Here is a 24605-nt window from a genome sequence, read left to right as displayed (position 1 = left end):
GCCTTTGAAATTCTAAAGTTCGATAAAATGCTATAGCTTCACTTATAGATTGTAAGATTACCTAGGGACATAGATTCGAATTCGAATCACTCTTCGAATGTGAATGAATATTAAGTTTATTATGGTTACTAGGTAATTTCAACGGGAAAACAAGGTTCAATGGTCTTATCCAGCCATGATGAATTTGATGTAGCATCTATAAGGAAAACGAGTAAATGAACAATCTGAGGTGTCTGGAGCGTGGTAGTGCGGGGAAGGGTAAAACTAATGAGCTATTTCGAGAACAGCAGGAAATGGAATAATGAATCACATTAACCTATCAAGTGTTGGCAAGTTTTCGGCATGTTGACTCGCACCCTGAGTTATATCGTCTGTGTAAACTACTTAAAAAGCAGAACATGCATGGGAAACCGGAATACAAACAATGCTCCATTTGCAAGCTTCAAAACCAAGATAACCAGCAAGACTAGTTGGATGATTGATGTGTGTAGAGAGACAGCGTCGTATTGATATTTACAACATCTTTCAGCGAATCTTGTAACGATAGTTCAGGAAAATGATCAGAGGTGTCTTTCCAGTCATCTTCGACACTGCTGTATTTGATTGGCTACATCAGACCAAATATATAAAACATCGGGAAATCGATCTAAGAGAACATTCGAAGGTAGTCAAAATAGCCTACCCTGAAATTCATCTACGAGCTTTCGTAGTATTAGATTATCAAACCTTTTGATCAATTGAACATAGAATGCTAGAGGTGGTCGATTAAAGAGTTTCTATCTGGCATCGATATAACGTTGGACATGAAGTAGAATGCTCGGCGGATGAAACCGAAGAAGCAGATGAGGTGGATGACAGTATTTTGTGCAGTTGCAGAAGACACTGTTATATGCTGAGAGCTATTTTGAGATCTGGTGTGGTATAGAAGAACTCAACATAAAACGTTTGGAAATATACTGTCTGAAAGATCATAAGAACTTCCATTGGTATAGGTTGGATGAAGTATATTTTGGGCATGCGCGAATTTGTATTTCTTGCCCACACAGATAAAGGGTTAGTATTCATTGATGTTAGATATTGATGAGACGAGTAATGCTGGATACAAATTTTCATGTTTGTACTGGTGAATAGCTCAATAGTAGTAAGTCAGCCAAAGCCATATGAGGGTTCTTTCTCTCGAGAGACAGAGACAATCACCCTTGTTTTCCCGAAGTGCCTCCGATATTTACATCAAGATCTCTTCCACAATATTTGTAAACAACAATAAACACAATATTTCCACAACATCTTCGAAACCTTTAAAAATCCAAAAAAAAAAACAATCTCTCATAACCAATATCATTCCAAGATTATCTGTCTTGATTTTCTCTTTCCCAGGAGATACAGTGCTAAATTCAAGTTGCTTTCTGCTACTTCGATCACCATTACATTACTTACTAACAGCAGTTGTGTGTTCAACAGAAAATCAGTTATTAATCGAATCTAGTTACAATGGGCAAGGGAAAGAAGATGGCTGGAAATGCCAATATGGAGCCTCTGGGTTCTCGCACCAAAATTCCAACTTACAATTCAAATCCACTCAAGCAAGAAGAAAACGATGAGGACCTTCCTAACTTTCGTGCCGAAGCCTCGTCCTACATGTTTGGCTCAATCAAGCAAGAGGAAGACAATGAGGATAGTTTCCGTGGTCGGTTCCGTTCTCGCTCCCCATTGGAAACCCACCAGTCCCCCCGTCGCACCCGCTCTCAGTGCCGCTCCAGAAGCCCTGACGACCACCACCGTTCCATTTCTAAAACACGTCGATATTCCAACCACTATCGACCGCGTTACAGAAGCCCCAAAAGCTCCCGTATCAGTCAAAACCCGCACAAGTCTCGTCAGTCCCAGCGCTCTATTTCCTCTATTTCGGCCCAAAAGGTATCAAGCTCCAGTTCCTATAGATTTCGATCTCCAGATCATAGAGACCAAGACACTCCAAGCGGCTTCTACTATGGACAAAATCCTCGTAGAAGTTCTCCTACTGATAAAGGCGCTTCAAGAGGTTCCTATTACACACCGTCTTCTCGCAGAGATTCTCCTAAGGACCGGGGCGTTCAAAATAGTTCCTACTATAGACCATCGTATTCCGTTCGAAATACGAGTATGTTTCCTGAGTCCAAAAGCCGAGCTCTTTCTCTTGCATCAACTTATAGTCTTAGAGAATCTTTAGATGACGAAGAGGTAGCTTTTATCCACCCCCATTTGTATGCAATTGAAAGTTCCTGCTTCTAACCATTTCAAGACACTGACTACAGAGTCGTGGACGAAACTTGCCAGTCGCAAGCACGGAGAATTCATGTTTCCTGCCTACAACTCTCCTGAGCCACCAAGTCCAATTGAAGAATCGTGGGCGGAAATTGCTAGTCGTAAGCATAAAGAATTAATGGCAATCAAAGCAGCTGACACAACCACTTCGAAGGATATTCCACTCGCCACTTCCGTAGGAGAATCTAAACCCCTTAAACAAACAATAACTTTGGAGCAATCAACATCAGTGGCAAAAGATACCCCCGTCAGCCCTGTCAAAGATGTGAGATCGTTGTTGTTTGAAAGGAGAAGGCAGAGCAAAGCGCAGGGCTTGGATATCCAGAACCAAATATCTTCCCTTCTGTACCCTCGCAAAAGAAAAGCTCGACAAATACCACCGACTGAAACTAAGATAGATGTTACGACCGATATGGAGAAAGATGTTGGCTTTGCTAAATTATCTGAATCATCTGCGCAGCATTCAAACACTTCCCCATTGCCCATACCATTACAAGAAATGTCCTCACAAAGCGAGGCCCTTGTATCTGCTTCAGATCAAGGCATACACCTAGAGAGACAAGGCTTCCTCAATGATCTCCCTATGCTTATCTCATCTAGCCAGCGTTCAAGCCTCTCTCCCGAAAAGTCTACCTTCGTAACGGTACAGGATATTTATCCACAAAGCGAGTTTAATGTGTCGGCTCTCAATCAAGGCATGCATCCAGAGAGACAGTTCCTTCTCCAAACTTCCCCTTCGCCAAACGAATCTCCCGAACACTTACATCAACAGGCTGAATCCCGTCTTACCATTTCCCCTCCAATTATTAAAATTGAAACACAAACCTTGCAATCGAAGATCCAACTTCGCCGTGCATCCTCCCCTGGTAAGTTACCAGACTTCACCGTAATACGTGTTGCACATAGCTAATCTCAAGGTATAGACGAGAAACCCAAACCAATTCCAAGCATCATGAGTGAGCCATCATTTACCGACGACCTCTTTCAATCAGACCAATATGTAAGCACATCCTTCGACGGATAGACGAAAATTGGACGGATAGGCTGATGAAATATTTGGAAAAGCAGGATGTCGAGCCAGTGATTCCTACTCACTGGCAGGATTAACTCGTCTATCAAGAAATCCTAATCATACGTTTTTATCGTGTTCCCTATGTACTCAGCGAGCCAACAGGAACATGGACGTTATAATTTCTTCTCTTTTCGCATACAAGCCGGTTGTTGAATCAGGGAAATTGGTGTATTTCGCGAATATACAGGAGCCTGGGGTTCTGGGATGGATGTACCGACTTTTACGAAGCTATGAGATGATATCCTGGGACGGTAAATGCATGTGATCGGTATTTTCAAATTTGCGTTGGTATTTCTCTAACGAAGTCGTCTTCCGGCCTCGACATAATCCCTTTCTCATCGTTTTCTCTTTTTGTTTTTCTCCACTTCATGTTTCCATGTGGGATCGTAATCAGAATTCCTGTCATTTCTCTATTGCAACTCTTTTAGTTTGTTTCTCATTAATTCATGTCTTCACCTTACTTTTGTCGTCGAGCCACAGCTACATCGATAGCAACACCATTAATACAAGAAGTGTAACCAAATTGGTAGATCAAGATTTAAATAGCTACCACTATACTAATACAGTAGACCCCAAATATGTCGCCTAAGTCTTATGGCTTGACTTCGATTGGAACACGTGCAAAGAATCCCCAGGCCCTTTCCTACAGACACATCTAACAACAGAACTAACGCCCCTCCCTGTAACAGCTATAACTCCTATAATGCTTCTGTAACTCCATATCCTGCATTCCTGACTTGGGTATTTTCTTTAACAAAAGAAATAAAGAACGTAAATCCTGTTCTTAAAGATGCCTAGTCCAGCATCATTCCTATCCCATTCCATCCTATTCATCCCAAGACACATAACTTCATACTTATATTCGTACAAGATTAACCACAAAGGAAAAGAAATTCGGCACGAAAGAGAGATATCTACTGATATATTTTGTAATAATGAACCGACGCCCTCCTCTTTACTTGCCCTCACGTTTAAATTATCATATCCCCACTTGTTCGAATATAGTTTGTGTACCGCACTATTGCACATTCAAGAACAAATCATTTCCCCGTCTCGTGGGCGTCAATGTCGGTAGCCAACCCGGTGTCTTAGGTAGACCACTGGGATTGTCTCCATCGATATTGATAGTGATCGTTTTGCCTGATCCATCGTCTTTAGTATATACGACTGAACCACCATTCGTATTTGTATCTGTAGCTGTACTGACACCTTCGCTCGTCGAAGAATTAACAGGAGCTTGCCCCTGAGCTTTTATTTCAGACATGGTAGTCATTTGTGTAAGACGCGGATCGAATGTAAAATTACGTGTTTCTTGGCTGTAAATTGAGGATATCTCGGGGTCCATAGAGGTGTGGATGGGGACAGAGAGTGGTTGGAAGAGAATATTGTTGGAGGAGGAGACGGTGGTGGTGGGTTTGTGTAGGGATTGAACGCTATCTTTTCTCAATATCCCGGTGAGTATTTGTGGTCGCCAGTGTGGAGATACGACGGTGGGCGAGGTTTGTTGATGAGAGGAAGTAGTAGTGGTGGTGTTAGTAATGTTGACATTGGCGTTGGTGTCGGGAAGGACTCTCCATTTTTGTGATGATTCTAGAGAAGTGGTGAGACTTAAAGAAGGGGGTGGGGCGTTTCTCTTAGACCCACTACCATTTGCAGTTCTTGGACTCATATCTCTCTGTCTAGAAGTTGGTGGTAAGGGTAATGGTATTGGCGGGGGAGGGCTCCTTGAAGCTAAATGGGTGGGACTGAAAAAGTCATTACTTTTTCGAATAGTGATGCCAGAGTTGTGAGAGCCTGGCGAGAGAAAGTTTCCGGGCGATAGTCCTAAAGATGCCATGCGCGTTTTCTGAGCGGCGATCTCGGCTTCTTGCCATGGTTTTTTACTATGTGCTGTAGGGGGGTGGATGGGTGACTCGATAGATATTGGTGGTGGCGCGGGAAAATTGGTTATAATCGATGTGCGGGTACGACGAGTACGAGAATGCCGTTGGCTTAAGTTTCCTTTGATCTTGGGGTACTTGACTGGTGACACACCGATAACGTTTGATTTGTCCATGGGAGATTCGACGACAGGGCTGAGGTTAGTGTCGCCAGAAAGCTCTTGGGGCTCAGGATTGATAGAATCCATGGTTTCAAAGGATGTCATAGACCCTATTGAAGCTCTAGAGGTGCGATTTTGATCATATGATCCTACGGGATTGTATGCGGATTTCCCTAACACGTGGCGGAATGAAGGGTTAGATTGCATGAGTGAGTTCAGCTTCTCGATTTCATTTGAAGAGGGTCGACGATCGTGGGATTTTGCCGAATATACAGATGAAGTTGCTCTAAGGGGATCCTTGGTAGATGGATCGCGATGAACGGAAGGTTTCATTGCATTTTCGGGCCGATGAGGTTGTGAAAAGTTTCTTTGGAGATTAAGGGGGCGTATGTAGAAGTCAGGCTCTACTGAAGGATCCTTATATGAATCGATAATATGTTCTGTTTCATTTGGCGAAAGCTCACCTTGGCGGCGAGGTGATTGATAATGTGCGGGGTCGGGCTGTTGGAGAACTTTTTCTTTCGATATGGACCCATAGGAGGCCGCATTCCATGGTGCTTCGGATGCGACAGCTGTGCTGCATGAATCTTCATCTTCGAATTGCGTAACTACAGATTGTCGATTGTTGCCCGTGAATTTTGATGGATGCTGATAGGCAGCGGTGTGGATATCGTTGGGGTTTCGCTGGAAAGGAACCTGCAGAGTAAGGGCTGGTCTTTCGGGCAAAAGTGGAGACGGGCCACGTTGGAATACTTCCTCAGTGTAACCTATAGGGGTTAACATATTGTTTTGGGGACTTTCGGAGGTCATGGCAAGACCGATATTCTCTGAAATAGCGTTCCTTTGAGAGAAAGGATCGGGGCTTGGTTGGCCCCCCCTCGAAGGCATTCGAGCCCCCAAAAATGGCCCTATTGGCGTTGGTCCTCGGGTTGAAATGGAAGCTGGTGATGGCGCCATTGGCTTCGTAATACCGAAGTGAGATTGAGATTTGATGCTCAAAGAAGGCTCTTGCTGGAATGGGAGATATCCACTATCTCGATTTGCTTGCCTTTTCCGCCTCATACAGGCAAATAGCAATAGAGCTCCAACTACCAGAACCACACCACCGACTCCTGCTACCACAATTCCAGCTATTTGCGCAGTCGATAGTACTGTCTTACTTTTCTCCGGTGACGAATAGGCACCCGTAGCAGCTGCCGGTTGTGGTACCCCTGCCGATGATTTTGATTTCGTAGTTGAACTTGGAGTGGATGTAGCTGTAGCTGGAGGCGCAGTTGTGAGTAAAGTTGTGGCTACTGAATCACTAGCACTTGTCGTTACCACTGGAGCAATTTGGACGATACTTGCGGAGCCTGATTGTAAAACGAGAGTTGCTGTAAGAGTGCTATGCGTATTTGGCAGTGCATTCTTCTCGGAATTACACATGTTGTATGCTTTTAGTACTCTATCATCTACAGGACAGATTAGAAAGTTCCGTAAAGCAAACCTCGACAAATGACTTACTAGAGGAATCATCTCCATTACAGAAGCCCACGCTGGCTTCTGACATTATACATTGTACTGCCCCATCTCCTACCGTATATGTAGACTTGCTACCATTTTCACATAAGCAGTCGAACGTCGGTGTATCGCCACAAACATTTGTTGGAAAGTTGTCTTGTACAAAGGACTCGAAGCAGACTTGAGCGCACGAAGGAATAAAGCTCGTTACTTGAGATGGTAAAGAAAATTCAGCATTAACACAATTCGAGAATGCGTATATGAGTATGAGGAGGCTCAATGGTAACTTTGCCATTCTGGGAACCACTGTAGGAACGGGATGTCAGCATTATTTGTGTATATACATTCTCCAAATTGATCTGAGCATTTCGAAACTTCATGATGCTTGTGATGATGGAAGAGTTGAGGTCGTATTTCTTCGAGTCACTCAATCTGTTGGGCACAAGAGCTCTAAGTCATGGTCTCGATTCAGGTGGCATATGTATGGGAAGAAAAAGAACCAGAATTAGATTCTACTGACCTCGAAGATGGCAAAAATTCACTTTCCGAGTCGTCCAGCGTCTCATACATCATTATAATATGAATCTAGGATAAATTTCAAAGAAACCCATGGCACTGATGATACTGATAGAAGAAAGGAAATAGAATAAAATCGAGGAAAAACCCGACGGCAAGGAAATACGAGAAAAAACTGAAGGGAAAGAATGAAATAATGATGTAGAAAGTTTCCATCAAGAGAAAACAGCGATATGCTCACAAAACACCAAACAATCCCCGCAACGTTACCTTGCAAACCAATAGAGCCTTTCCAACAGCCGGCTTATGGGCCATATACATGGCGTCACAATTCTTCAGGTACGATGTGTGAGACTGCATGATACTACCGCTGGACTCAAGATACATAGCCGCTGCCATAATAGTTGACCCCATGTTTGATGTGATGATAAGCCTCGTTACCTGTATGGTGGTGGTTGTCCAGCTCTGCAAGTAAGCGCTGAAGAAATTAACCCTGGCGGTTACAAGGTTGGATTCCCACGTGACCTGGCGTAGACCGGATTGAAACGATGATTGTAATTGTAGGTACCTACCTACCTGGGTATGTACAGCAGAAAAGAAATATGCTCGTTCTATGGTTGTCTCTGCTCTCTACGCATTTTATCGATATGAGTAGATCCCTCTCAAGAACAGAAGTAAGCAGATCAATATTTCACTGGAGACAATGATGTTTCGCACCCGAGATAGTTGCTACGCCAGCCTCGAGGCCGTTTGCTATATATAACGATCAAAATTATAGATTCTCGAACTACTTTACCCACTTACGTTCCATTATAACTGGAGACCCCAATGCAGACCTGCCGAGCCTGCCTAGTCTCAGTTCATAATAGGTTCATAAGGTGTAAGCTACCGAGCGTCGTGGAAAATGTTCAACAATTCCATATTTCATTGTTCGATCGAGCCTGAGATGGGAAATACAATGTTAGTAATATTGATTGTTCAACGATTCATTGCATTTATACGTGTCAAATTTCGATGTCTAAGTTTGTTGCAGTCCATGCTCACTGCGTTCCGAATTCATTTAGTTGCAGCTATTTTTGTTTACGAAATCATTCATTATGGTCATTTCCTCGTGATTCATCCACGATTAGATTTTAAGAGCAAGTTTCGCGGCTGTGTATGCAACCCAGAATAACCCCGCTGTAGCGAATCCATTGTTGAAAAATATTCTCGTAAGCAATTTGAGCGTCCCCTCTTAGGATGAGCTTATGCATATGTGCAAACGCCTGCTTTTTCTCCCAATATTGTGCAAAGTGAATTTCAAAAAAAGATGTGGATAATTGAAGGATTCATATGAAAGCTCGACTCGAACAGGATTAAGACTGTAGATTGGTACCAGCACGGCTTGACTTAATGACCTTCTTCACAATCTCTTCCGTCTCATCCCAATCATCTTGGTTGAGCTTGATAAGATCGATATTATAATGATTTGCGATTTGGTTGAGTGCATCATAACTCTTTCTGTCGAAGACAAAGCTGATACTGACACCGACACGTCCGAATCTTCCTGTTCGACCGATACGGTGAAGGTAGGTTTCTGGGTCTGGCTCTGAATCTGATCGGCCCTTCATAGGGACGTCATAGTTGATGACCATAGAGACGGATTGAACATCGATACCTCGGGCAAGAACATTTGTAGTGATGAGAACCTTGGCCTTTCCTTGACGGAAATCTTCAAGTACTTGATCACGTTCTGAACCCTCAAAAGCACCATGAACCGCAACAACCTTGTGTCCTTCCTTTGTCAAACGTTCAGCAATATTACTGGCTGTATCTCTTCGCTGTAATCTTGATTAGTATCATTATCGAGAAAGTACATTCAACAACAATACCTTGACAAAAATGATCGAGGAACCGATTGTCATCAAACCATAAAGTTTGACCAGAACCTCATATTTCCCGACCTCGTTGGGACAATCCATGAACATCTGCTTGATCCCAGACACAGTAAGTTCATCGCGCTTCAACTTAATCTCATTTGCACGAGGCGAAAAATCTTGAGCAAAGCCGTAGACCTCATCGGGAAAAGTCGCGGAAAAGAGCAGGATCTGCTCGACTCGAATCATCCTAAAATCGATTAGGATATGTCACTCAAACTTCGAAAAGACCAAACTTACGACTTAACTCGCATGCACTGATCTCCCAGACCTTGCTGATCCAACATGTTATCTGCCTCATCCAAACATAGTATTTTCATTTGAGATGCGTCGATCGATCTTCGCTTGATCAAGTCCATTACCGTACCAGGTGTCCCTACAATAACCATTGCATCTACTTTGGCATTTCGCTCCACTGCGCCTGGAATGGCTGCTTGTACAGTCAAGCCATCAACAAATTGCCCAATGCTTCTAATGACGCCCTCGATTTGGCGGGCAAGTTCGCGACTTGGTGCTAAACATAATGCTTGAGGAGTAGTTGGCTTCGAAAAGTCGAGACGTGATAGAATAGTGATAACGAACGCGGCAGTCTTTCCTGTGCCTGATTGTGATTGCGCAATCATATTTGTTGGCGGGTTGCGAAGTAAGAGTGGAAGCGCTTTTTCTTGGATCTTAGAAGGCTTTTTGAAATTCATCGCATAAAGACCCTTGAGAATCGAGGCATCACTAGTAGGATCAATCAGCTTAGTCTCTGCAAAAGTGAAGCTCACACTCACATTCCCAACTGCTCAAATGTCTCTACAGAATACAAGGGACTGGTTTGATCGCCTTGAATATCGCTGAGTTTGACCTCAACCTCATATTGACCGTCCTGGAGAGTACCACCTCCCAAAGGCTCAGTAGCACCATCAACTTGCGCCTCCTCCAAAGGGTTTCCCTCATTTTTTTCAGTAGTGGGTGATGCAACCTCGTCTGCCCAAGATGTGCTCTTGGATTCAGACATCTTAGAATATTGCGTTGGTGTAATATATTGGAATGCTGGGAATATAATGTTGCTTCTTTATGAATAATTTAAGTGCGGGGGAGGGGTAAACTGTTTTGTTCTGAAGATGTTTGATTGATTTATTGTGAAGGATTACCTAGTAGAGATATTGAGATATTGAGAAGACGATAAGGGTTGAACTAACTTATAATCGTCTAGTGCATATTCGAATGTGTTAATCTACACGTGATTCAAGATCAAACTTCTAACAAGCAAATCGTACGAGCAAACAAAACAGCCACACATACACAGCCTTACAGCCACAATCGATCACCTTAGGTACGTGGACCTTACCTAGTTAGGTATGTTTCGCTGCTTTAAGAAACGTTTAGGTCACCCCCGTGTATTCCGCCCGAATCTGATAATCTCCCACTCTGCCCAGCCAGCCCAACTAATAAATAATAATAACAATAGTTAGTTAATCATAGTAACAATAATAATAAAGTACCTACCCAAGGAGCCAGGTATTATTAAATACTCCGTAATTTGGCGGGGCATTTATGCGTACGAGTTATTCATTACGGTTATTGTCCTGATGACATATGCCCAAGATTCAACCTTTATATTCATACTCTCATTCTTTACTTCTCTAATCTAACATGAATCTTTTCCCCCTTTCACGTTGTCCATGATACTTAGATTACTGACATATCATTGCGGTATAAATCATGGCGGAGGTTGATATTGCTCCCCAATTCGGCCTTGAGCTGAAGGTTGGTAGACACGCATGTTCGCATGCTTTCTGGGTCAATGCCTTTTCTGACTTTTGGTGCTTTTACAGGATGGATTCAAATCGGCAAATGCTTGGGTAACCAACGGTATCAACTGGATAGGCAGCGACATAGAAGGATTCTATCGCGAAAGGAGCGTCATTGAGAAGGAATACAGCGCAAAGCTTGCGGCTTTGGCAAAGAAGTATTATGAGAAGAAGACGAAGAAGTCGAGCAGTTTAAGTGTCGGCGACACACCTGTCATGACTCCTGGGTCACTGGAGAGGTTTGAGATACTATACCTAGGAATCGACGTGCAAATGTTAACCAACCGCATGTAGTGCTTCATTAACAACATGGACTACACAACTCACCACTCTCGAATCTCGCGCAGCGGAACATGATCGCTTTGGAGGAGAATTGATTACACAAGTGGCAGAACCACTGAAGGTACTTGGAGGACGTTACGACGAGATAAGGAAACGTCACGTTGAATATGCGGATAAATTGGAAAAGGAGAGAGATGCTTCGTATGCGGATCTGCGCAAGATGAAAGGGAAATATGATGCTGCATGTCAGGAAGTTGAAAACAAACGGAAGAAGGCGGAATCTTCATTTGATTATTCGAAGACAAAAGCACAAAACGCATACCAACAACAGATCCTCGAAATGCACAACGTTAAAAACAGCTACTTAATCGCCATAAATGTCACGAATAAACAAAAGGAGAAATACTATCATGAGTATATTCCGGATCTTCTCGACAGCTTACAAGACCTCTACGAATCGCGCACAATTAAACTCAATGCTATATGGTCGCAAGCGGCGCAATTAGAGAAGGGGATGTTGGAACGTAGCACCGAGTTTGTTAATCACGTATTGGTTGAGATTCCAAGAAATCAGCCTTCTCTAGATTGTATGATGTTTGTCAGACATAACGTAGGAACTTGGCAAGAGCCTCCGGATAAGCCATTTGAACCAAGTCCTGTGTGGCACGACGATGATACGATGATGGTGGGAGATACTGCTAAGGTCTTTCTTCGAAACGTCCTTAGTAAATCTAAAAATCAACTTGGAGATTTGAGGAGGGAAGTGGATTTGAAACGACGGGAAGTTGAGAGCACGAAACGTGTGAAGCAGCAAATCAGAGAGGGCAAAGATAAGCGGGACGAAGTTGAAGTTGTTAGAGCCATTTTTGCTTTACAAGAAGAACTACATCAGGTTGATCACAAGAGGCTGACTGCAGAAGTTGAAACATCAACAATTACGGAAGCCGTGGGAGATGTTACGTTAGGCTCGAAGAGTCACAACTTCAAATCTCAAACCTTCAAAATACCCACTAATTGCGATTTGTGTGGTGAACGTATTTGGGGACTATCAGCAAAGGGTTTCGATTGTAGAGATTGTGGTTATACGTGTCACAGCAAATGTGAGATGAAGGTCCCAGCTGAATGTCCAGGAGAACAGACCAAAGACGAGAAGAAGAAACTGAAAGCAGAACGTCAAGAAGCTGCCAATGCGGTTAAAGCCCCAGGTACAGGTCTTGCAGATAGTGTTGCGGAATTTCCAACCATGAGTCGATCTAATACTATGAATTCATTGAGTTCAGGTTATGCCGCTAGTGCACATAGATCCATCTCGGCAAAATCTCCAACCGAGGAAACAACTCCAGATGCGGCGGGTGATCGAAGGAGAAGCATATCTTCGAGTCTCAAGCCCGGCGGACTTTTAAAGAAAAGCAGAGTTGTAGCTCCTCCGCCAACAGCATATGTTAGCGAATTACCAGGTAGTAGTGTGGCTGATGGATCGACATCAAAAGAACCGAGAGGGAGAATGTTATATGCGTATGACGCTAATGGTGGCGAAGAAGTCACAGTTGGCGAAGGCGAAGAAATTACAATACTGGAACCAGATGGTTAGTGACCCCGCTATTCTTTCTCTAATTAATTACTAACCAATGATAGATGGCGGCTGGACCAAAATCAAACATGGCTCCAAGGAAGGTCTAGTCCCTACCGCCTACCTCGAAGTTCTACCTCCTTCTTCCTCTCCAAACCCTACGAATAGACCCATTTCTATAGTCTCCAATTCTGGTTCCTCCATCTCTACTGGTAAAAAGCAGGGCCCAGTTGTGGCACCAAAAAGAGGAGCCAAAAAGTTGAAATATGTAGAAGCGCTTTATGAGTATACAGCGCGGACTGATGCAGAACATAATATGGTGGAAGGCGAGCGCTTTGTGCTTATTAAGGATGATCCTGGAGATGGATGGATGGAGGTTGAGAAGGGGGGGCATATCAAGAGTGTACCGGCAAATTATGTGCAGATTGTTTAGACAAATTGGGCGGGATTCGTTGCTTGAAATCAGCATGGGATAGCAGGGAATGAAATGGGATCGGTGTATAGTTCAAATGGCAGAGTGCAAATTGTGGATTGTGGATGATACGTCCTCAAGGTAGAGCGGAAGATAAAAAGCAATTCTGAGTTTGTGAAACAACAGACAGACGTGGGAATTGAAGCGAGCGTTATTGAAACCTATGAGTTTTACCTACCTGCTTAGAACCTAGTAAATACCTACTTGTAAAGAAATGCAGATATAGAGCCTCAGCCCTATCGTGGTGCCGATATTTAATATCACAGGTGTTGCGTTGCCAGGGGTATTTTAGTACAATACGACAAGTTTGGGAGGCAAAATCATTTTGCGCGCTAATGATCATTAGCTCAAGATAGTGATAAAGGATCATTAGGTAAATCAGAAGGCGAGGTGATTGAGTGACAATGATAAGATGAGAAATTATTTGTTGTGTTGTCGGAAAATTCAATCTTGTGCATTGCATCAGTGTACGAGAGAAGGCGGCGGGCAAGAGATAATTACGCGAGATTTATTTCGCGAATCTTGTCCGGTAATTCACGATCGGGGAAATCAGAAATAAAACTTTACTTGAATTTATACTTGACAACCTACTATAGTCATTTCGATTGGCTAAAGCTCCCATCATATAATCGAAAGCATCGAAGAGGTGCCGCGAGAGGGGGGGAAATTCGCAATCACGTGATATAAACAATACAATTAGCGCCTGTTATATTAACACAAGGATCTTTAGGATTCTACCTCAATGGTCCACCATAATAGATTTATCGAGGGCTTTGGTTTGACAGTAATGCTTTATGTAAGAATCGCTTATTCTTTTACACTAGGTTGTTTAATTCTGTCGACATACTATACAGTATTCTAGTTCTGATATCGACAATATCTGCAACATAAAGCTACTTTGATTTGTTTCTTTCATCTTATGATTGAACTACTTCAATTGTAGAGAAAATTTAGGTATGTATCTAGGTGGCTCTCTTGCATATGCGCAGTAATCAGATAGCCGCTCTGTGTTGTGGCTGTAGTCGGTAACATATAGGTAGAACACTAATGAAGAGGTTGCCTGGTAATCCAAAATGAGAATTGTTATCACAGAGACTAGATAATTGACGGCACCGTTTTGACATTTAAATAGCAGATTGAGAGACACATATATTTTCCCGGTTCATTTAAGTAACGATTGCCATTTTACTACAATCATCGAAAGAAACCATTACAAGCTATTCAATTTCAGCATGAACCTCTGCATTTATTCTCAGCAGTATAATCAATTAAGAACTTTCATTACCATAATATTATCTTCAGATGCAAAGAGTACCCTTCAAAGGCATCCCGAATCGAAACGACGCTTATCGCTAGGGCAAAACCCCAAGAATCTAGAAGCCTTCTCCAAAACCCAATCCAAGGGGAGAGAAAGGCACACAGACAACTTAAGAGACAGACATAAGCATGGTCTGGATATGACAAACACTAAACTCAGGGACCTAGAAGGTCCCCTTAAACGCAAATCCAGAGAGAGATACGCGGGCGATTTCAGGAACGAGCATACATCTGTAAAAACGCGATCTAGAATTGCGGACCTTGACAAAGAAAGTATGAAAGTCCTAGGTGCATCATTGGAAGATGAAAGCAAAGAAATGATGAGGATTGACGAGGAGCTCAGACGAAGCTTCGATGAAGTACTGCTCAAATCATCACAGATAAAGTCAAATTTAAAACGGCTGATTTCGACAACAAAGGAGCTCTTGGTCTTGAGAGGGGAGCCGAGGACGAGCTCTGGTGATCTCCAAAGTGATCTAGTGAGTTATAAACAGCAGCTTGATATTACACAGAGGAATCTCAAGAAAATCAGAGATCTTAAATCGACTATAGCTCCCTGAAGTGCTAAGGGACTACAAAATTTAGTGTCATATTGGTTCATATATTGGAGTTGGATTGCTATAGCGTTTGCTTCGTGGGTCAATTTTACGATTAATTTTATTGTTTACATCGCTGGTTCTCATTGGCCAATTACTTCTTTTCGTAATTGGATTTACTTGTGATTACTGAACTCATATATCAGGTGAAGGACCTCAGGCTTAGAGTGTTACTTACTGAAAGATCAATATATTAATTTCTAGTATACCACATTACAATCGATTGCAATATACTAGATATCATAAGAGGATAGACTCAATGAAATGCACACCTCATCCGATTTGGATTCAGATATAAGTGAATCTACCGGGAAAACAATCCCAAAATAATTACGCTCTGATGTGATGGGAAAAAAATGTAATTTGATTTGACAGGATCAGACTAGATGATGCAGCGCGACTGACATGTGAAATAATAGTTCACTAGCTCTAGAAAAAGCCTTTGAAAGTTGACAGATAGATGAAAAGAGGTAGAGCTAAAAGTGATTTATCCTGATATTGTCAGATGATAATCCCTCGATTAATCCTGGGCATGAGTAATATTTCCTTCCCTTAAAATTTTAGACGAGAAGCTCCCTGTTATCATGAACTGATGATAATGAAATCCGCCGAGTATCAGGTTTGTTTTTTGCAATAAACCGAAATATACCAGTTTCGTAAGATTGCCAACTGACATTACATTTATGCTCATCGTGTGGCAATATATCACGCAAGCTCTATCATGAGTCTCCGTAGTTTACGTTAGTCATAAAGTTCAAGACCATTGCGCAAGATGGTCTGGGTCTCTTCCGGTAGCAAATGGATAAGTATGTAATCATTTTCTGTTTCCCATGTAATTATGTAGTAGTTGAATAATTCCTCCTTCTCTCTGCGCAGCCATCCAGCTTCGTGCATTCTCGCAAGAGTTTCAAGAATTCCGTCCGGTATGCCTTCACCAGGGAAACACCTCTGGTATCCAGGATCGAGCATCAACAATTTTTTGCTCAGCAAGACCTCTGGATTTCCCGTTTCCCGAGTGCAAGAGTAAACCATGCCCTGTTCTGTGAATCTAGACGGTCGGATTGAATTGAGCGATGCCTCAAGCATGATGCAGCTTGCCTGTTCGAATACTTCATTTATCTCGGGATTGTGATAACCGACATCGTGTAGTATTGATCTCAAGCATTCCACTCCACCTACGTCTCTATATGCTGAGTAGAGTGTCTTGCCATGCCGTATACGCACGTACTCACCGGCGTGATTGAGCTTCATACCAGCTTTCAAGCATCGAATAATTTTTTCCCTGACCCTCGGATAAAGATGGTCATGATCCACGCTCAATACGATGAATGAATTGAAAGTATCTATGCAGTAAGATTCCAAGGCCGAGTCCTTGAATTTGAAGGACTGAAGAACTCTCTGGATATATAGGCGCTGAGGGTCGTGAAGAAGGGCCCACGGAGGCTCTTCAAGGTAACGCAAAGATAAATGTTTTGACGACTCCAACTCATCTTACATGGACTTTATAGCTGTCAACGGCCAGTTATCTTGAGTCTGAACACAAGGAATGAATTGAGCAACAATCGAGTACCGAAGGCCACCCTCAAGTCGGGGTTCCCGGATTCCATATTGTTCATATGGGTCATGAATTGATTTCTTGAGAATGAGCCGTATAAGTTGTTCGAGATAAGGAATTATCAAGGGGTGGCACCCAAATAGTGTGTATACAACTCGCCAGAACAATGTTGTTGTTCCTGTTGAATGATTTGGCGTAGAATCACTTGGGTCTATTCCTGCTTCTATCAAGTACTCCATAACCCTGAAAAGCCTACTGAGGCGGACGACGGTTTCAGAAATACGACATCCGTAGGTCTCTTCGTTGACTATGGAGATGGTACAATAACATTGCTCCCAAGCATGGAACAGTAGTGAGGAAATGATACCTCCCTCGCTGGATAATGTCACATCGTGAATGGTAGCTTTTCCCTCCGCAAGTAATCTACGCACCATAGGTAATTCACCTATACGACAAGCTTTGGTAATTGGAGCATCGAATGAAACGTTATTATAGCATCTTAAACGCATATCAGAACATCCAAAAATAGAACCCCTCCTTTGTTGATCAATGAAAACAAGATACCGCGCTTGTGTAAGATAATTGGGACGAATATCAATCTTGTGAGTAGTTTTTGAGCTTACCAAGGGCTCTTCTGAATCGCTCGTAACGTCACAAAATCTCTGTTGTAAGGTTGTCGTTGTTGATCGAATAGTTATTGTCGCCAGCCATGCATTAATTATGCTTTTCGTAGTAGTTTGCTGATCAACCCTAGGATTGCTAAACCCATCTAAGAGGCTGTCACCACAATCTCTGGTTGCTGGCAATTGATCATTGTTGCCAAACAAGTGTTTGCTCACGGTTTCGGCACCAATATCAGATCGATATTTGAAATTTGAAGTCTTTTAGAGCCATGTTGGCACTGTTCTTGACGATTTGCGCCAAAATTGGGTCAAGTGCAGCATAAAAACCTTCCTGAACGGCATATATGACATCTAGATAGGCCTGATCGCTAGCAACAACCTTTTTTCCGTTCGAAGCTTGAGTAGTTTGTGAAGTTGTTATGGTTGTCGAGGCGCTGGGTGTAGATTGTGTGGTGGCAGTTGCAAGTACTAGCTGTTGTATGTTCGTGGTAATCCTTCTAAGCATTGTGAGTAGCTATCTTTCTTTGGGCGGGTGAAGCGTTTTTCATACAGATTCAATCTGGATTTTATGCCGATGATATCCATCTTCGCCTGGTGAAGTCTGCTGGCATATTTGGTGAATATATTCTTCTTTTTGGCGAATCTAAAGCTTTTTCACCAATTATTCCTCCCATTACGCTTATACGTATTGACAAATTCTTGAAGGTCTTTCATAGTGGACTCACTAAGCTCCAGGGCCAGTTTGATCTCGTCTTCTGATTCTCTTATGTCTGTGCACTCCTTCACCTTTTCAAGGGTATATTGAAAGTTTCGAAGGCCTTTCTCGAAACCTCTCAGCTACTCAAGTATATATATTGTTTCTTTCGGTGCGCCATTGATGCCGTCGAAACAGTCACAAATAAATTGACAGCCTTGAGGAATTTAACCCGTCAGTCCAATGAAGCTTATAACCAATGCACCAAGGCTGACAGCAGCAACAGCAGCCTCGGCCATTATTCAATTCAATCTTCATCAATAATTAATCAAATAGATATATATCAAAAGGTACAAGTAAGCAGAATCTCGGATGTTCAAAGGCCTGATCAATTGTTGAACGCAAATGATGATGAAAAGAGCTTAGGAAGACGATAAGATAATAAGAGTTTCAATAGTGGCAGTGCTATCTCTTCGTACAACTCATATGCATTCAACCGCAATACGTGAGGATGGTTGGTAGGCTCTTAACAACTATGTACCACAGCAGAGACACATGATAAACCTAAGCAGCCGCAGCAACTACTCCTTTCCAGCTGTCTCTAGCTTGAAGTCCTTCCCACCACTTGTTCACATGAGGATACTTTGCGAGCAAGTCTTGAAATCCATATTTTAATGCCTGTGTACCGTGTGGTAGATGGTACAAGTCAGCCAAAGTGAACTCATCTCCAGCAAGGTACTTCTGCTTCGAGAGGATCTGGTCGTAGACAGCGAGGTTGTTATCAAGTGTTTGGAGATATTTTTGAACCAACTCCGGGCTAGTGGCACCGAATCCTCTGCCACTGTGATTTTGTCAGTATTATTGTGGGTTAAATTGAGATGAGAGGTCTTACGGTTTGATATAGTATTCGAACCAGAGACCGAAGGTTTCGGCGTCAAAGTACGCCTGTTCGATTGAACAAGCCTAACGATGTATTAGTTTGCTTTCTTGAAAATTTGGCCAGGGACTTACTTGTTCAAATGAACCATAGTCTTTCACATCTCCCTCTGCAGGGATGAGCTTTGTACCCTTGTCAAAGTACTTTCGAGCAATATACTTGCAAATGGCTCTGCTCTCGTAGATCAGGAAACCGTCATCATCCAGGACAGGAATCTTTCCAAAAGGCTGCTTCTCAAGATGCGAAGGCGACTTCTGCTCGCCAGTCATAAGGTTGACAAGGATGAACTCGCAGTCAACGCCTTTCTCGGCGAGTGTAGTGAGTACACGCTGAGTACAAGTTGCTTGATGCATACCGTAGAGTTTGAGACCCATTTTGTAAAAGGTGATTGATTTTCAAGAGATTGATATGTGAGATTCGAAAATTGAATTCTATTGATGTTGTTGATGCTTGAGTGGTTTCTGAAATGTTTGAATGAATATTTACTCAAGGCGACTGACCTCCTTATATAGTCGTGACTGCTGCCATGAGGTATTGTGTATGATGCTTCCCCTGACCTCGCTAAAACAATTATGAACAAGTTCCCGAAGAAGTTATGCAGACGGAGCCGGTAATCAGACGGTCCGAGGATAATTTATGCATGCTCATCACTCATTAATCATAATAAACTACCCACTCGAGCAGTGAAGGCTTTGAATTTGACAAATCACTTGGTTTTCTTTTTAACCAACTGTCCACAATGAATGGTATGTGGAAGATGAGAAGGGTGAGACTGTAAAACTCAATTATCAAGCAAAGCGGCATAAATGTGAGGCGATTACGAAGCACATCGTGGGTATCGTCTAAAGCGGTTAGCGTATATTAATCAGCCAGCGATTGTAAGACGGAATGGTAGCTCATTGGGTCAAACAATGGGGGTAGCGAAAAGTAAGCAGTGTACGGAGCAGGACAAATTCATCGTGTATCTGCATGGTTGAGAAATCACTGACAATTATCCAGTGCTTTACTTTGCTGGATATGAAAGGACTCAGCAACTGCTCGTACAGTAGTACTATCCCCCTATGAGCAAATTTTCTCATGTCTATAGTATATAGTTTTTAACTCTCAAGAACGACAAGATCTCAACCACTCATATGATCTTATCTTTATTATATCAATAGATAGCCCTGATACAGAGAAGCTCAAGGCTATTTTAATTTTCTTGAAATAATGAGTGGTTGATTTAATATTCAATAAATCTCAGACATTTTTATCGTTTAATGACCGGATAAATACCTTTCAATCGGCTATTATATAATCAGGTTCGGAGATATATTTCGAATAATCTTGTAACCGAATAACATGATTTATTATCAAGCGGACTATATCATTAAGTAAATCATTTCAGAAATATACAAAATTCGTTTATATATAATTATATACTTTCTTTATTTCATAATTTTTTTAAAAAAATTTGAAACTATAAAATTTGAAACTATAAATATTATAAATATTCAATTGTTTATTAAAAATTTGAATTTATATAGTAGTTATTATAGAAATAGTTTTTTGTAACGAAAATCGTAACAATTTCTACTTTTTAGAGAATATAATAAAAATTTTCATATAAAAACCAAATACTTTTATAAGAGATTTCTTCTTATTAATAAATATTTTTTCTTTTTCAAAGGATAACGATTAATTATTAAAATGAAAATATTAAAAAAGACTAATTTTAATATATTTTAAAGTGGTCTGCTTGATGATATAATCTACTTAATAATAAACTACGTTATTAGATAATATATATAAAAAGCTCGAATAATAGCTTTAAGAATTTTTACCGCTTCATATTTTAGTTTTAATCGAATTATAAATCATCTAGTCATTTAATTGAAAATTTTATTATATTAATCGATTTCTTCAGAGTAAAGCTATTCATTAATGTAAGAGAAAAGAAAATTAGTTAAGGGGTTGAGATCTTGTCGTTTTTGAGAGTCAACGACTATAGTATCGAAGCCCATTCGATCTGTTAAAGGTTTCATGATCAGCAGATATCCGAAGAAAGAACAGATGCGCAAACCAAACTGAAAAACCACCAATGCCCATACTAATGTCGTTCTCAGAGGAGCTTCTTTTACTTTCATATCGGAAGGATTATCTAAAAGATTAAGTTCCCGAAATCTATTGCCTTGGCTCGCTCTCAGATCGAACCCGGTACTCAGAGGCAGTAAAAGTTTTAGCAGCCATAGCTGTCATGATTGTTTTATGCACCACACTATCATTGCCTAGGTACGGCAAAGAAACACTGGACATGCGACGTATAGAAGAGTACTGTGGTTTTGATCCTCGAAGAGTCAAACTCGAGTCCTTCGCAAACCCAATATTGTGCGAAACTTTAGTTTCTCACCGCATGCACGACAATTTCGTCTGCCTCGAGACTGTGGTGAATTCTTTCCTACGGCCCTTGGAACTGGAGCTTTGAGTGTCTTATTATCGGTGTAAATATCGGAGCTATTGGTGAGAGAAGTCTCAAGATTGGAGTTGTGGGTGTATATTGTGACTTATTTTGTAAACTTCGGGAACAGGTAAGTAAGCGAATATCCATTGAAGAAGCCATCTTGATTACAGCCAGAATAACTGCGAGGAATGGTACAAAAGGCAGTGATAATTAGCTATGAAGGATCGTGATGCTTCGATGGAACATATGACTTAGTCTTGTGACAAAAAGACCAACAATTTCCATAGAGTCCTATCTATGACTTACGAAGTGCTCCCAAAATCTAGAGATCACCTCGTCGCAGTAGCTGGCCACTTCTGGGATACGCTAGTCTTCCTTTTACGATAAGTATCACCTATGTTTTGAAGCACTTTCTACGTCCATAACATTTAGCTATTTTCTAACCTCGACAAAATCCACTTGTGCGACGATCAATATCTATGTTAGAGTAGCTGAGGTGCGGTATTCCGATATTACTCGTTCAGATGAGTACCAGCGTGATAAGAGGAGGATGGAAAATTTCTGTGGATAGTGATCGTGTTGAGTCGTGGTTATCATCTCATATCTTATTCTTGCCTTGTTGGTCATGGAATTTAGCTTGGACAGCTGCACGTATTGTGATCACTTGTGTAAATTGAAACAACATAGATCTTATAGGATGTGTATGGATCGGAATTTCGGAAAATATCAGCGTGGATTATGACATTCGCATTTTGGATAATGAATCTAGGAGACGATACAGGGATCAATCTCGAAGAATAGTATATTGATATCTCTGCAATTTGATATTTCGATTTGCTAGACGAGTGACAAAGTGATAACGAACAAAGCTTCACTTGGGGCCAAATCACGGTGACAACTCGAAACCCATAAATACGGGAATAGCTATATAAGCATAGCGCATGACTTTAGGTGCTGCCCCTCAAAAGCTCTTTTCAATCACCCTTCAGGACCACAACTCACGGTTTTCCCGGCCTCCTAATCTTCTCCCTCCTCCACAACAAATTCTCCCACTCCTCCCCCCCAAGCCCCCTCGGAACCTCATCCACAGCCACCTTCCACTTCTTCGACATCCCATACAGCTCATGCTTCTCCAAATTTCGCAGCAGCGCTTCATACTGCAACACACTAGGACTATCCTCGCCCTGGAGAACCGACCATCCTCTCACCGCTTTCTCTACAAAAATTCTCGCGCGGGCTAAATCGCCATTCGCGATGCAGATCTGTGCCGCGTCGTAGAAGGCTCTGGGGAGACCGGTATCATTGGGTCCTAGTTCATTGTATCTTCGAATCTGCTGATCCACGTAGCGGAGTTTGAGTAAGGGGACTGAGAGGATTCCCATGATACCATCTCGACTGATGAGTTCGTCGAGTTTGAGAATTTCCTCGAGCTTTTTATCGACTGCTTCGCTTTGCTCGAGAGGTAAGGAGCAGAGGTTACACGCACACGTGAATGCGAATTTACTGCGCAATCTCTGTTGTCGAGTTTCGCGCTTGTTGAGGATCCCGAGGTAGAAAATTGTGATTTCTTCATCCGATTCGATGTCTCGTTTCGCATAGACGGTGTGGCGTTTGGTATTCTCGTTCCAGCCTTTTTGAGCGTTGTTATCGCAGGCATGATTGATGCGACATGCATTGATGAATATACCAGATTCTCGTACAGAATCTCCGAAGGGTAGAGCGTTTGTTCGGATTATTCCTAGGCGCGGCGGGGTACCGTCGTTGGCATAGATATTGTGCATGGAGAGGAAGGCTTGTCGTTTTTTTGCAGAGAGCGCTTCAACTTGTTTGCGTATAGATGCCTGCAGGACCGTTGTGGCTGAAGCATCCTCTGGGACTCTGATGATGGGCTCTTCGGAAAGGATGCATGTGCCCATAGGGATTGTTCGTGTGGCGATGAGTCCTTTTCCCTTACCTGGGACCTCCTGAATAGCGTACATCGGTTCAAGCATAGAGCTCGACATATTCGTGCACTCATAATTTGATCCTTTGCTCAAGAAGATATATGTGCTGCTGAAAATGAAATCGATGAATGATCATACGTAAACTCGAAAATAACGGTGCAGCTCCGTGAAGGTAACAGTCTACACATATGAAAGTTTGTGTGACATACTCATCGAAGAGGATTGGTTGAGCACAAATGCGTTGATACCTAACAAGACAGCAATATGCCAACATCCGAGGGCAACTTGCATGAAAGGGCAACCAACGACAGTCATACTTGTGACCAAAGGATATTTCCTATATCCGAAATCGTCGATTTCATTCCTTTCTATTTATCAACTCTTCTCCTATGTATTCGAGATACCTTTCTTCATTATCAGATACTCCTTGAGCTTCTCAACCCAAAGACATAACGTAGTTTATCAGTAGGTCAACCATATCAATAGATCAACCACTTTTACCTCGAATTATTACTTCAAAGCTATATTATTCAACAACAATTAAATCAATTAATTAAAACTATTAAGAATCTAATAATTTAGAATCTATTATATTATTTTAACAAATTCTTACATTATAATTTGTCTTTCTATATTTACTATAATATTAATTAGAAAATACTTCCTTATTAAAATTTCCCTCTTTTTAATATTTATTATATTAAATTTAAATGTTAATCTTTTATTAAGATAATATATCAAGAGTCTTTTATTCAATAAGTATTCCTCCTTAATATAATTAGGTTTTTTATATATATTAACATTTACTTAATATTTTATTTATTATTTGAAGTATATAATTCTTTATATTTAAAAGTGTATTTTTATAAGCTAATCTTTCTATACTTTTAATTAAAGTTAGTATAATCTTAAATATAAATATAGAAGAACTTACTTGATAACAAGTTATTTGAGATTTAATTAATATTAATTGAGAAAAAGCTTTAGTTGGATTATAAAGGGTTTAAGAGATTTATTGATTTAGGTCG

General features: G+C 41.5%; 7 protein-coding genes across 7 annotated transcripts; 3 read left to right on the top strand and 4 right to left on the bottom strand.

Moving 5' to 3' along the window:
• Positions 1-1491: 1491 nt before the first annotated feature.
• EAF01_011959 (uncharacterized protein) lies at positions 1492-3411 on the top strand (the record flags this gene model as incomplete). The annotated part of the gene is made up of 4 exons (XM_038920217.1): positions 1492-2220; positions 2282-3170; positions 3228-3304; positions 3370-3411. 4 exons carry the CDS (start codon positions 1492-1494, stop codon positions 3409-3411), a joined length of 1737 nt encoding a protein of 578 aa, XP_038764269.1.
• Positions 3412-4394: 983 nt separating this feature from the next.
• EAF01_011958 (uncharacterized protein) lies at positions 4395-7505 on the bottom strand (the record flags this gene model as incomplete). Its single annotated transcript, XM_038920216.1, has 3 exons — positions 7438-7505; positions 6921-7223; positions 4395-6868 (listed from the first exon to the last, which is right to left on the bottom strand). The coding sequence occupies exons 1-3, from the start codon at positions 7481-7483 to the stop codon at positions 4395-4397; spliced, it is 2823 nt and encodes a 940-aa protein (XP_038764268.1). The 5' UTR covers positions 7484-7505.
• A 1283-nt stretch (positions 7506-8788) lies between these two features.
• Positions 8789-10352, bottom strand: EAF01_011957 (uncharacterized protein; the record flags this gene model as incomplete). The annotated part of the gene is made up of 4 exons (XM_038920215.1): positions 8789-9253; positions 9305-9539; positions 9590-10075; positions 10126-10352. 4 exons carry the CDS (start codon positions 10350-10352, stop codon positions 8789-8791), a joined length of 1413 nt encoding a protein of 470 aa, XP_038764267.1.
• Positions 10353-11059: 707 nt separating this feature from the next.
• EAF01_011956 (uncharacterized protein) lies at positions 11060-13433 on the top strand (the record flags this gene model as incomplete). Its single annotated transcript, XM_038920214.1, has 4 exons — positions 11060-11104; positions 11173-11387; positions 11443-13016; positions 13066-13433. 4 exons carry the CDS (start codon positions 11060-11062, stop codon positions 13431-13433), a joined length of 2202 nt encoding a protein of 733 aa, XP_038764266.1.
• Positions 13434-14704: 1271 nt separating this feature from the next.
• On the top strand, positions 14705-15349 carry EAF01_011955 (uncharacterized protein; the record flags this gene model as incomplete). The annotated part of the gene is made up of 1 exon (XM_038920213.1): positions 14705-15349. The coding sequence occupies one exon, from the start codon at positions 14705-14707 to the stop codon at positions 15347-15349; it is 645 nt and encodes a 214-aa protein (XP_038764265.1).
• A 3472-nt stretch (positions 15350-18821) lies between these two features.
• EAF01_011954 (uncharacterized protein) lies at positions 18822-19568 on the bottom strand (the record flags this gene model as incomplete). The annotated part of the gene is made up of 3 exons (XM_038920212.1): positions 18822-19098; positions 19150-19220; positions 19269-19568. The coding sequence occupies 3 exons, from the start codon at positions 19566-19568 to the stop codon at positions 18822-18824; spliced, it is 648 nt and encodes a 215-aa protein (XP_038764264.1).
• A 3064-nt stretch (positions 19569-22632) lies between these two features.
• On the bottom strand, positions 22633-23637 carry EAF01_011953 (uncharacterized protein; the record flags this gene model as incomplete). The annotated part of the gene is made up of 1 exon (XM_038920211.1): positions 22633-23637. One exon carries the CDS (start codon positions 23635-23637, stop codon positions 22633-22635), a length of 1005 nt encoding a protein of 334 aa, XP_038764263.1.
• Positions 23638-24605: the final 968 nt, after the last annotated feature.

This window comes from Botrytis porri (assembly GCF_014898465.1).
Source record: "Botrytis porri strain MUCL 3234 chromosome Unknown BPOR_028, whole genome shotgun sequence".
Classification (NCBI taxonomy): domain Eukaryota; kingdom Fungi; phylum Ascomycota; class Leotiomycetes; order Helotiales; family Sclerotiniaceae; genus Botrytis; species Botrytis porri.
The sequence above is the reverse complement of the archived record's forward strand: the minus strand, read 5'-3'. Positions and strand labels throughout refer to the sequence as shown.